This window comes from Erigeron canadensis, chromosome 9 (genome assembly GCF_010389155.1).
Source record: "Erigeron canadensis isolate Cc75 chromosome 9, C_canadensis_v1, whole genome shotgun sequence".
Lineage (NCBI taxonomy): Eukaryota > Viridiplantae > Streptophyta > Magnoliopsida > Asterales > Asteraceae > Erigeron > Erigeron canadensis.
The window spans coordinates 9,378,399-9,390,284 of NC_057769.1; the positions used below are offsets into that span (position 1 = coordinate 9,378,399).

The following is an 11,886-nucleotide window of genomic DNA, read 5'->3' on the forward strand; positions in this document are numbered from 1 at the left end:
GGTTAACCCATCGGAACGGGTCACATGACCAATTTACCGGTTTACGGTTAGACCCGTCAGTCCGGTTTTAATAACATACGTGTAAGGTCATTCGTACGTACTCATAATTCCTATAAGCATAAGTTTATTGCGCAAAAGTTTGTATGCACGCGCAAACATATCTCACTAATATGTGTTAAATGCTCTTAGATTGTTGCTACTTATGCTACACAAACTGAAGTTACTCGTATAATATACATGACAAAATTTTAACAATAAGGTAACTGATATAGCTTGCGCTAATTTATACACACGATACATACTATTCTATATCTACAATTCTACACTCCCTCATAATAATAAGTCACTACCATCCTTAAACTTTTAAAAATTTGATATGTTTAATTTGTCATCTATCTTAATAGATCCATATTTATATTCTATATACCGTGAATAGACTTTATTTAAATTCTCTTTATTTATCAAAACTTTTAAAAATTTGATGTGTCTAATTTGTTATCCGTCTTAAAGCATCCCTATTTACATTCTAAATACCGTAAATAAAATAATATCCTTATTACAAAAGTTTCAGACTTATTTAAAATTTCTTTTCGTCAAAGTTTTTGTTTATTATTATAAAAATAAAAATTCCGATTAAATATTTGATTAAAATTAACATTGTCACAACCCCTCAAACGTTTTTTTTTTTTGCCTCAAACGTTGTCTTTTTTACCGCTACAACACACAGACACCCTTAGTTAATTTAACACAAAGTGAGCCTGACTCAAAATTCTATTTTCTACGAAAATCTATTCATATTATGAAAATCACAATGTTCCGATGCCATGTCCCTTATTGATTAGACGATAAATAAATATATAAATGTATAAATTTGGTGTTTGATACTGTTCGTACCAAATCTAGTATAAAAATAATAATAATATAAATTAAAATATATGCTTCATAAAAAATATTACATTACACTACTTTATGTATCAAGTCAAAAACAATCTAATTTACAAGAAAATCGATCTAACTTTAAGCAAAAGCTATAAATTAAGTGAGAGTGAAACACGTACATATTTTTGTCACATCTCTTTTACCGTACAATTTATTAATCTATATAATTCGCAAAGAACTTAATTAGACTATCATTGTGGTGCAAGCTCACCAATCCTCGCCCCGTAATTCTCTCAATCTTCTAGAATGAGGCCAATCGGGAACACCTCTAGCAGCCGCTTCTCGAAACATCTGCGTGGCTCTCAACAACGACTGCTCCGCAGTATCGAGCTGTTCCGGTTTCCACGTCAACACCTTCTCATCACCAAAATAACCATCAGCCGTCCCCTGCATAACTCTCTCTAGCGGTTTTCTCGTTTCACCAATCTCAATTTCTGATAACGGAGACGCTTTATGATGCTTAAAAAATTCCTTGTCATCTTCCTCTTGTTCCTTTCTATCACTATCCTTATTATCTTCTGGCCAAGGAGAACCATCCAGCCCCGCACAGGATATCTCCAGCGCGGGGCTGGTAGACTTGGTTCGCTTTTGCTGGAAGTGGGGGTCAACGGGCGTGCTGACCCCCGGATTTTGTAGTTTTGGTGATGATAAATTTGGTGGGACCGTTTTTGGACGCATGTAGTGGTCGTCTTCTTTTGTCGGGGTAATATTTTCGTTTTTATCCAGTTTTGGGTTTGCGGTTTCGCCCTCGGTGTCGACACCTTGTGTCATGGCATCATCGCCTTCGGCTTTGACATTACCTGAAGATGTTGAGAAAAGTGATTGTGGGATTGTTTTGTATTTTGGAGGTGTCAATAAGATCTTGTTGAGTTTAGAGACTAATGTTAATCTTGACTGCATGACTACTAATGGAAATTAAAATGTTTGTATGACTTTTTTTTTTTATTGTAATTTTGATGATATAATACTAGACTTTAGTTGGGAATTTAGAAGGTGTTGTTCGAAGTTTATGGAAGAGGAAAATGTGTATATGTGGCAGTGAGTTTTGGGAGGTGTCTAGATTTTGGTTGGAGTCGTGTCATGTTGAGAAAGGACTAGAAATGTGACGTGGATACTACATGGGTGCTTCCAGAACTTCCAAGGAACCAAAAGCAATCAATTCGATATACTACATGATGATCAAGTGATGCGGTGACATTGTAACTGTGATTCTGTGAAAGTAACACATGATGGCGGTGATCAATGATGTGACCACAACAAGTAGGGTAGATTATTTTTGCAAAATGAAAAGTATAAATTTTTAAAAAATTAAGGCTTTAACATTATGTTATAAACTAAATTTATCAAAATAATTATAAGTATTAATTTCAAGTATATATTCTAAGTATTATTTAAAGTAAAAGTATTTAAAATAATGAATAAAAAAAAAACATTTTGAAGATTATCAATTAACTCGTTGATGAAAGAAACAAATACTTTATATTTTATGATTTAATATAGGTAAGATTTTTAAAAAGGACTACTGAATATTCATTGTCCCATTCCAATAATTTCAAAGTTTAGATGTATTGTAAACGAGTATGGTATTCGCGTGTTGTGACGAAATTTTATAACTATTATTTTGGATGAATTCATTGGGTACAGAGTGTGTTAATATAAATTATGAGATTATGTCGATTGTTTTAAAATCATATAGAAAGATCAATGTGAATTAAGTTAGAATCAATTACTAATTGATAACAAAAATAGTAATCTAATATAATAAAAAAAAAACTAACCAATATAATATTTATTACCCCCGGCAATCCATACCCGCATCAGTTAAATTGGGTTTAATTGGGTAATTCATTTCATTTTTTTTTGGGTATATCTGGGCTTTGGAAAAAATATACATGCGGGTCTTGCATATGACATCTACTCTTATTCTTAACTTTAAGCGGGTCTTGCGGGTCTTACATTTTTGAGTGATTGGGTATTTGGAGCTTTACTAAGTAGTTTGATACACACACAGACTACGACGCCATCTAATGTACTTATTTATTTAGTAACATACATTTTTATTTATCCTTTTTATTCCTAACTAGGCAACACAAAATCTTTTTTACTAAGCTGAGCATCATATTTTAATTATATCTTTATTTATTATATTATTATTATTATTTGTTGATAATCTAATTAACTTTTAATCTTTCCTTCCTTCATTTGTATATATTTCATTATGAGTGTTATTTGTTGATAACTAAATGAACTTTTATTATTTTAATACATATGAGGTTTGTGATGATATTTAACAGATATATATACATATATGTAATAGACATATATATTGTGTGCAAGCAATTGTTTTGATGAATTATCAGATTTTATGAAAATGCTAGAACATTTCAAGGGAGATTCAATTCTAAATCATATAAAAATAATTAACTTGGAAAAATAGTAACTTTTCACAATTATGGAGATTTTAAAAAGATGTTAAAAAAAAAAAAATTAACAGGTTAACCCGCACCCGACCCACTCCCAACCCGCTTCGACCCGCACCCGTTTGACCCGCATTACTGAAATGACCCGCTTTGACCCGCACCCGCTTTGACCCGTTACCCAAACCCGCCCGACCCGCCCAATTTGCCGGGTCTAAATTATTTATACATACATAAATAGTGTTGTAGTGTGTGAAGGAGCAGTTTGGGAATCACAAGGATGCTAATAGGGCATTTTGGGGGAAAAACAAATGCTTAAGATCTTAATCCAATTCTCTTTATAAGGGGTTAAAGATGTTAAAGAAACGTCTAAAATTTGTCTCAAAAATTAGAGTTAACAAAATTCTATCATTAACATGAATAAATCTTTGAACCCTAAATATCTAATAACGTTATAAAATTAAAGATTTTATTAACTGTTGAAGTGGCGAATGAGATTCAAAGTCTTATTACCAGCATCGAGTTCCATATTACTAAACTGTTCTAAAAAAAAGTTCCATATTACTAATACGCAATAAATAGCTAGTTTTTGAGAAAGTAAAGTGGCTTGCAATAAGAAAGAAAAAGGTGATTACACAACAACACGCATTCTTTTTTTATGGGCCGGATCCAAAGCTTCAACTTTATTGACAAACTAATCCACAGTTTCTATTTAAAGAGATTTACTATATCGTTCTCTTTTCAATTCACCCTCAATAAAAGTCAAAATTTTGCTTCATATATAACTCATCAAATCATTTTCAGCCCTCAAACATCACATTACATGGTCTGATGAATCATGATGAACAACAACATGTAAATGGCACCAATGCCTTCACAACATTCTCTACAATAATACCCAAAGATGACGCAAATACAACATTCGGTCACTTTGGAAAAGCAATTGCACACAGAGCTCTTGGTCGGGGGCATAGTAGTGGTGGTAGATACCGTAGTCGTGATATAGGAGCAACGCTATCACCCAGCAGGCTAAGTAAGGTCTCCTTGGTTGATGGAACTCAAAACTAATGAACAATGTCCATCATAATTTAGAACGCGATATATGTAATATGTATAGATGTATGGGTCTCGACTCATTGATAACCAGTTGTGCATTATGTTTTCTTGTGTTACCTTAAGTTAGCATATCCGTTTGCTCACAATACCACTTAATGACGGAGCTATTGGTCAAAATTGGTCATGCCAACCCCACTATTTTTATTAAACTCTTTATTTCTAGTATTATATTTAACTATTTACTTAGTTTAAAGGTAATTGACAATCCCAATTAATTTTAATTTTGTAGTTTAACTTTATGCTTGTTAGTATCATAAAAACTGTTTGACGAATTCTGACTGAAAATCCCGGCCCAAAGGGTAAATTATGGGAGGAAAGAATGTGAGAATGGGGTAAGTGGTATAGTATAGTTTTTTTTTTTTTTTTAAAGGTGGTAACTGGTAAGTGGTATATAGTTAGCATACGAAACACCCCTCTTATTTACCTCCAATGAATATAGACATGTATGCTCAAGGGCTTCAAATTCTACTCCAAACCATTAGAAAATATGCAAGTTAAATGTAATCATCCTGCAAGATTGAACAACAAAAGCGACATTATCTATCCATCATCCATGTATACGAATTTAATCATACAAAGCCTCACAAGTGATGCATTTGTGCAAAAGACGTGTGTTGGTGGAGACCATATTTAACGTGTAAACTAAACTTAATTTGTTGTTATATTATAAAGGCCATGGTATTGACCTTAGTGTTTTTTGGTGGCTATTTTCAATGTGTATATCAAAAGACTAAAATAATATGAAATTTAGTTTAAACCAACTGTAACCAAAACATTAAAATAGTGTAACAAATTGATGCAACAATATATAAACAATTTACACTATTAATCACACCGAAGTATTTAATTATGCTATCTACGTATATGGTTAACATAAAACACCTTAAAGATAAGTAATCCTGCTATCGAAATGATGAACAATTTTTTTCTGTTGATAATGTAGTTCATAGTTGTCATATGTGCACTTTTAACCACAAAGGAACATTGGAAATGTGAAAACATGTGAACGACTTTTTACCAATAAAAACAAAAAATCATTACCAATACAATTCCACAAATGACTTCACAATTTGGAAACCTCATCATTACTAAGTACTAATTTTAAAAAATATAATAATCAAATATTAAAATAAACTAACTAAAAAGAAAACAAAAATAAACATGTTCGGCCCTATGCTACTCATAAGTCATAACAAAGTAACAAAGCCCGGGGGGCCCGGCCCATGATACACGGGAATCCGATGATATCGAAGTTATTCTTCTGACATACCACATATTATTTAATTCTTGTATTTGTCCTAAAAATAGTTAAAAAAGTTACTTTACATAAATCAATGAACACAAAAGCCAGTATTAAAAATAGATAATAATAGATTTGAGTACAGTACCTTAAATATATAAATCTTTATAACCAAATCACATAGACAACTATTTGCTTTCATTTTCTTTTTTTCATTAGTGGGGTTCATATCATAGTTCCTTATTCCATTATTATTATTACTACATTGTGTGACAAATAATGGAAATGAACTATACCAGGCCAAGTAACTTTCAGTACCACCAAAATGACAGGAGGCTAGAGATTGTGAGTGGTAAAGGGAACCAGGTTTACGCGACGGGCGGTGTTAAGTCACCGAATTACCCTGCTAGAACGTCGACGTCCTCTTCTAAGCCGTGGGGTGGGTTTAGTGATCCAGAGAGCAAACGAAGAAAACGTATTGCAAAGTATAAGGTGTATACTATTGAAGGGAGAGTCAAAGATTCTTTCAGGAAAGGAATTCATTGGATCAAATCCAAATGCTCTGATTTCATTCATGGTTTGTAGATTTAATAGTTATGGAATATCTTATATGGAATTGGAATATTGAGTTTATGTTAATTTGTTGTTCATTTTGTTGTTAAGTTAGTTGATAAGTAGATGCTTGGACATTTGGGATTTGCATCTTTGTTTTTGAAATTAATTAATTGCATATTTGGTTTTTGGTATTGGTAACAAGAATATTTTTTTTTAGTGTTGGTGTTAATTGTTAGTATATATAAGCTCAAATACATTTTGGTTATTAGAAACATGTGTTGTGTTGGTGTTTGATGTGTTTGTATGATGCAGAATGTGTGTTAATTAGTTTGAAACTTTTGGTATTCAAAACATGAAATCAAGTCTAGCTAAGGGTTAGTTTCTGCAATGCTAGAGGATATTAATTACATGTTAATTGCTGTAAAGATTGTGGTTAATTAATTTTCTATTGAATATTGATTAATACTCCATATAGTAAGGATGAAAAATCGACATCATTCGACGCTATAACAAATTTTTGGGACTGCAAAGGCAGTGACATGTAAGACGTGGTTACATTAATCGTTTGATATTAGCTAATCAATCGCAAGTCGTAAGTTAAAAGGAAAGAAGCCAGTCTTTAGCGTTTAGTACTGTTTCTACATCTAGTTGAGTTCATTCTGCTAAATCCTTAGGAATCGGCTTTATGGTCAAAGTTTTGGACTTTGGTATATAAGGTCTTGTAGATTCTACTTACAGCCTTACACTCAGCTGTATATTTCGTAAGGGCAAAGTCTAGCTAGCTGCAAGTGCCAAGTAGACAACTAGTGATGAAAAATTAATTTTGGGCTTGAGAAGCCCATTCTATTTTCAAGAAGTTTCCAGTCCAAACATGCTGGAAGAAAAGCCACATCCCAGCCTTCTAAAATTTGGGCCTGATTCTGCTCTGTAATTTGGCCTGATAATGCTCTGTATTACTTATGTTTCCCAACTATATATAAACATCTTGATACGAACCGGATTTATAATTTAATAAAATTAACAAAATAAAAAGATATATAATTTATTTCAATGAGATCAAGAGTAGAAATCCAACTCAATGTGCCGTGTTGTTTTTTGATAGAGATAGGATGATGTATTACGTTAATATTTGGTGAGAAAAAAAAATAGTGATGTCTCTCATATTATGATCCCTATTGTTGGTTCCTGATACGATGAATGATCTTCATATATATTTCATATATATTTAGAGTCATGACCTAAACGGCGTGGTTTTGATTAGTGGTAAAAACACTGACCTCTCCATATATTTCATATATAGGTAGAGTTAAGGTCTGTATAAATGTTAACCTGCCCTATACCACCGTCAAAATATTGAGACCCAAAATCCGTTTGCAAGTCACTACTAAAATTAGCCACAAAGTTTGCTAAAGCTTGAGATTTTATAGCGGTTCTAGGTTACAAATATATAGCTACCTCATAGATTTTGTTCTGTAGATTTTTCCTTTCAACGTTGAAAGTACATAATTGATTTTAGTCGAGAGAGTGTTGATACTTTAACTATAGCACAAGTTAGACAGGTCCAAGATTATTACCTATTCAAGTGCGTTAATCGTTGCACAAAAATAAAAAAATAAAAACTGAAACTACATTCAACATTTTTATTTTCCTTCAAACGGGGCAAAATATTTACACCCAAAAGGGTGCAATTGACCTCCTGAACACAATTCTTCTCTATGTAATTTAGTTTAAATTATTTTAAATTTAAGTTTCAGCTATAAACCCACGCTACAAGTATTCTGTCTCCGTCTCTGCTTCCAAATTATATAGATCAATTAAAAAGCGATCCATATTTTAATGATTTGAACGTTGACTACATATATTTACTTATGTTAATATATCTAACGGATGCATGAGCATTTGGAAAAGAAAAAAAATTGTTGTGATATGTCAAGTTGCACAAGATGATTGAAAGTGTAAAAACGGTTGGCTCCAGAAGACCTCAAGTTACAAAAAACTAGCAATCATCAGAATGCTTTTCTGACTTGCTTCATGTGGCTTTCTGAGACCAATGTACATGAAAATATCTCACTCCTTTTAATTTCAACTTGGTCATCAATTTGCTTGTTTTATGTGATTACACTATTACAGCCTGTTTTGTTTTGTTTTTTACTTTTTCGTTCTCTTTTTTTTTTAAAACAAAACGCGGGTTTTACCCATAAGGTGGGGGTTCAATCTTTGGCTTGGTCTTTGTGGAGTTTTTTCTAGAATTGATGCAATTAGGTGGGTCTGGGTTACATTCGGCTGAAATAGTGAGTTTCAACCCACGATAGTAATAGCCTTTGGGCATTGGGCAAAATCCCGGATGAAAGTCTGGGTTTCGTATTTGTAGACGGTTAAAAAAATTTGACCTTGAACTCTTTCAATTTATAGTGAGAGTAAGTTAACGCACAATAAAACATAGAATTATGTGTCCAATGATATGTACACATTGGGCAAAGACATAGTTTGTGGCACTCGTCGGAATGAAGTCTTCTCACACCGGAGCGCCGCCTTGTGTATACGTTTGCTTACACATTTTACATTACTGAACTCTATAAAGTAAAAAATCAATTTTTTTAAATGTTATTTAGAAAACAATAAGAGGTTCTATCATTACTCATGTGTTGGGTTGTCAAATGGCCTTAACAAGCGCAAAATTCCAAAATGTAACTCAGTATTAATTGATATTCCATAATTGGATCGTGATTTTCTCTATACGACATCGAGTTATAAAACATCACACATCTTCACATAATACATTTGCACATCAATTGAAAGTACTTTATCCAAAAAAAATTTAATTGAAAGTAGAAAAAGTATTACTCGTCATTTGGAATTGAAGTTGATGCATGGTACGGCTGTATGTACAATAATCATATACATACAAACACACCGAATTCAAGTATTTTATGTTTCAAATGACAATTAAAGTTCTGTTGGCATCTGAGTGGTTCTCAAGTCACGCCATCACACCCTATTTCCTTCCTTATTTCCTTATGATTATTTATATATTCTATTAATCATATAATTATGTTTTCATTTTTATTTTTTATATATTATATACCCCCATGCTTCCTATCTTTCTCGCTCCAATCATTTTTTGCCTTTTTTGTTTTCACCCAAGACATGGGAAACAAAAAGTGAGATTCATTTGTACCTTGGTATCGATACACATTCAATGGTTTATGAAGATAATATATTGATATGTACGGTTTGATTTCAGCAAATGTCTCGGTGAAGCCAATATAACTTTAGTGTGATATTATTCCATGTTGAATGTTGAATTGGAAGTGACCGATCAAATTGCTTCATTGTTATCAAGTTTAGAGTAAATTACTTAAAAGAAATTATGACACAAGAGACAAGAATAAATTTGATTTTTACATGAGAACAAGCTATATAAATAGAAATATAATTATATATACATACATATGATAAGGTTGTGTATTGTAAAACAAACATTAAAGTCAGGCTCGGTCTTGGGTAAGTGCGAAAAGCTCAATTGAGCAGATTGAGCAGGACATCAAAAAGTAAGGGGCACCAAATTTTGTATACAATACGTTACTTAGTCACTCTATATATTGATATATTAAATTAATTTTGCTGCTAAAGATATATGTATAGGCAAAAAATGTTATTGTTATCTTATATATTAAAGTCCACTAGTCCATCAATATCTTATGAATTATATTATTGTTTTATTACTATACCATACATAATAATCTCATCCTATATTTTTTGACGTTAATATATGCAGATAGTCGCAAAGAGTAAATACGCAAACTGGAAGTGTTCATTGTTCAAACATATATATTGATTTATATACTTTGATTAATTTTTTTATGTGAGACTTAAACAACTTATGGTATTAATTATCAAAACTTAAATTTTGATGCATTTAAAAATAATTTAGAAAACTTTGCTATAGTTACTTTATATTTTCGAATGACATTATTGTTATAGTTGTTTTGATACCTTTTTATATATACTTACTATACTTCAGCCGTTAATGACAAATTTTGACGTTTAATGGGCATCATTAATATATTATTGAGCTGGGCACCCAAAATTCATGGCATGGGCCTGATTAAAGTAAAACAAATAGGATAAGATCTTGACCCTTAGATCATGATTAAATTAATGCACGGAGATTCACGTACGAAGCAATTGATGCACGATGATTTTCATGATGCACGGTGATTTTTTCACTAAACAGAAAACTAGCTATCATTTTATTTGTTTACTTTGATACGTACGAAGACTTTTAATTTTTTTTACCTAAAACCTACGTATGATATATCCGTGCTAAAATTTTATTGGGTCGTTGGGTGCCATTGCCCCCACTCCTTATACACTACATCTGCCCCGGATGGTATATGTAGTTTTTTATATATATCCTCGTCAGGAGAATAAATGACTAGGGCAGTTCTTAATTTGTGTTTTTCAATTTTCTCATGCTATTGTTAGATCGACCGTCTACGACTTATCACACCAAAATACTTAATTCGATGTATTGGTGTAAATTTTCATCTCCAACCAAGTCACTTTTATAAAACTTTAGGACAAATTTTGGTATTACACAAATATTGTATCGATATGTCTAAAATAAAGGATAAATGATCAGAAAGAAGATTAGTGTAATTTACTTTTCTGGATGGGTTGTGCACATCCATAAGACCATAAGCAATTAATTACTATACCCACATACTATGAGTTTAGCAATTTGATCCATCAACTTAATTGTTAAAATTTTTATTTTTATTTTTGATACACTATGTTAATGCTCATGTTTTTTATCTAAAAAGTTCCTTGTTTATGTCATTATAGCTGACATTTGCAAAGAGAATATATTACAGGTTTTTAATTCATATTATTTAGTGGTTAATCTGTGATAAAGAAACAAAATGAAGAAAATTGAAGTCCAAAAAATAAGGTTAAACAACTAAACAAGTGGCAACTTGACTTTTGTGCTTAGCTGAAAATGAGGACGGAAATAACTTGGAAACTTTAGAAGCAATTCAAGAAATTTTTCGCATACGGGCATACGGATATATACTACTTTATGGCACCATCAATCAGAAATCATTTTCTTTCTCTAATAATCAGTAAGCATATAAAATGTTGTCATCGAATATTTACTCAAGAAAATGTGACATATTATCATTTTCATATGTTATATACTCGAAAAAAAAACTTGTCATCCAATGACGAATCCAAGACATGGAATCCCGTAGGTCTTTAACTTCTGGGGACAATATATATCCGACAAGTCGAGTCGGGTCATTTATACGTATGAAATATAAATCGATGAAATATTTTTATAAAGATCAGTATTTTTCATATCCATTATTTGTATTTGAACATCTTATTATTATGACAAAAGAAAATAGTAATAATTAATACTGATATAATAACATGAAGAATTATATGCTAATTGTATACCTTTACTACGTACTATCTTCCAATATCTAAAAATTCTCCGCCTTCTCATTTATAAAAAGAGTTAAAAAAGATAATTACCAATTGACCAAAATACCTTAACAAACCTTCTTTGAAAAGAGTTAGATATTAAACGATAATTTCAATCTTATTAAACTA

The 11,886-nt window shown here is 31.7% G+C and overlaps 2 protein-coding genes across 2 annotated transcripts; one reads left to right on the forward strand and one right to left on the reverse strand.

The window, feature by feature from the left end:
* Positions 1-1,072: 1,072 nt before the first annotated feature.
* On the reverse strand, positions 1,073-1,839 carry LOC122583156. Its single transcript, XM_043755585.1, has one exon. The coding sequence runs from the start codon at positions 1,837-1,839 to the stop codon at positions 1,147-1,149; it is 693 nt and encodes a 230-aa protein (XP_043611520.1). The 3' UTR covers positions 1,073-1,146.
* A 4,152-nt stretch (positions 1,840-5,991) lies between these two features.
* LOC122583157 lies at positions 5,992-6,297 on the forward strand. Its single transcript, XM_043755586.1, has one exon. It carries the CDS (start codon positions 5,992-5,994, stop codon positions 6,295-6,297), a length of 306 nt encoding a protein of 101 aa, XP_043611521.1.
* Positions 6,298-11,886: the final 5,589 nt, after the last annotated feature.

Excerpts from the sequence above, each read along its gene's own strand:
- LOC122583156 (XM_043755585.1), bottom strand. The coding sequence starts at position 1,839 with ATGCAGTCAAGATTAACATTAGTCTCTAAACTCAACAAGATCTTATTG.
- LOC122583157 (XM_043755586.1), top strand. The coding sequence starts at position 5,992 with ATGGAAATGAACTATACCAGGCCAAGTAACTTTCAGTACCACCAAAAT.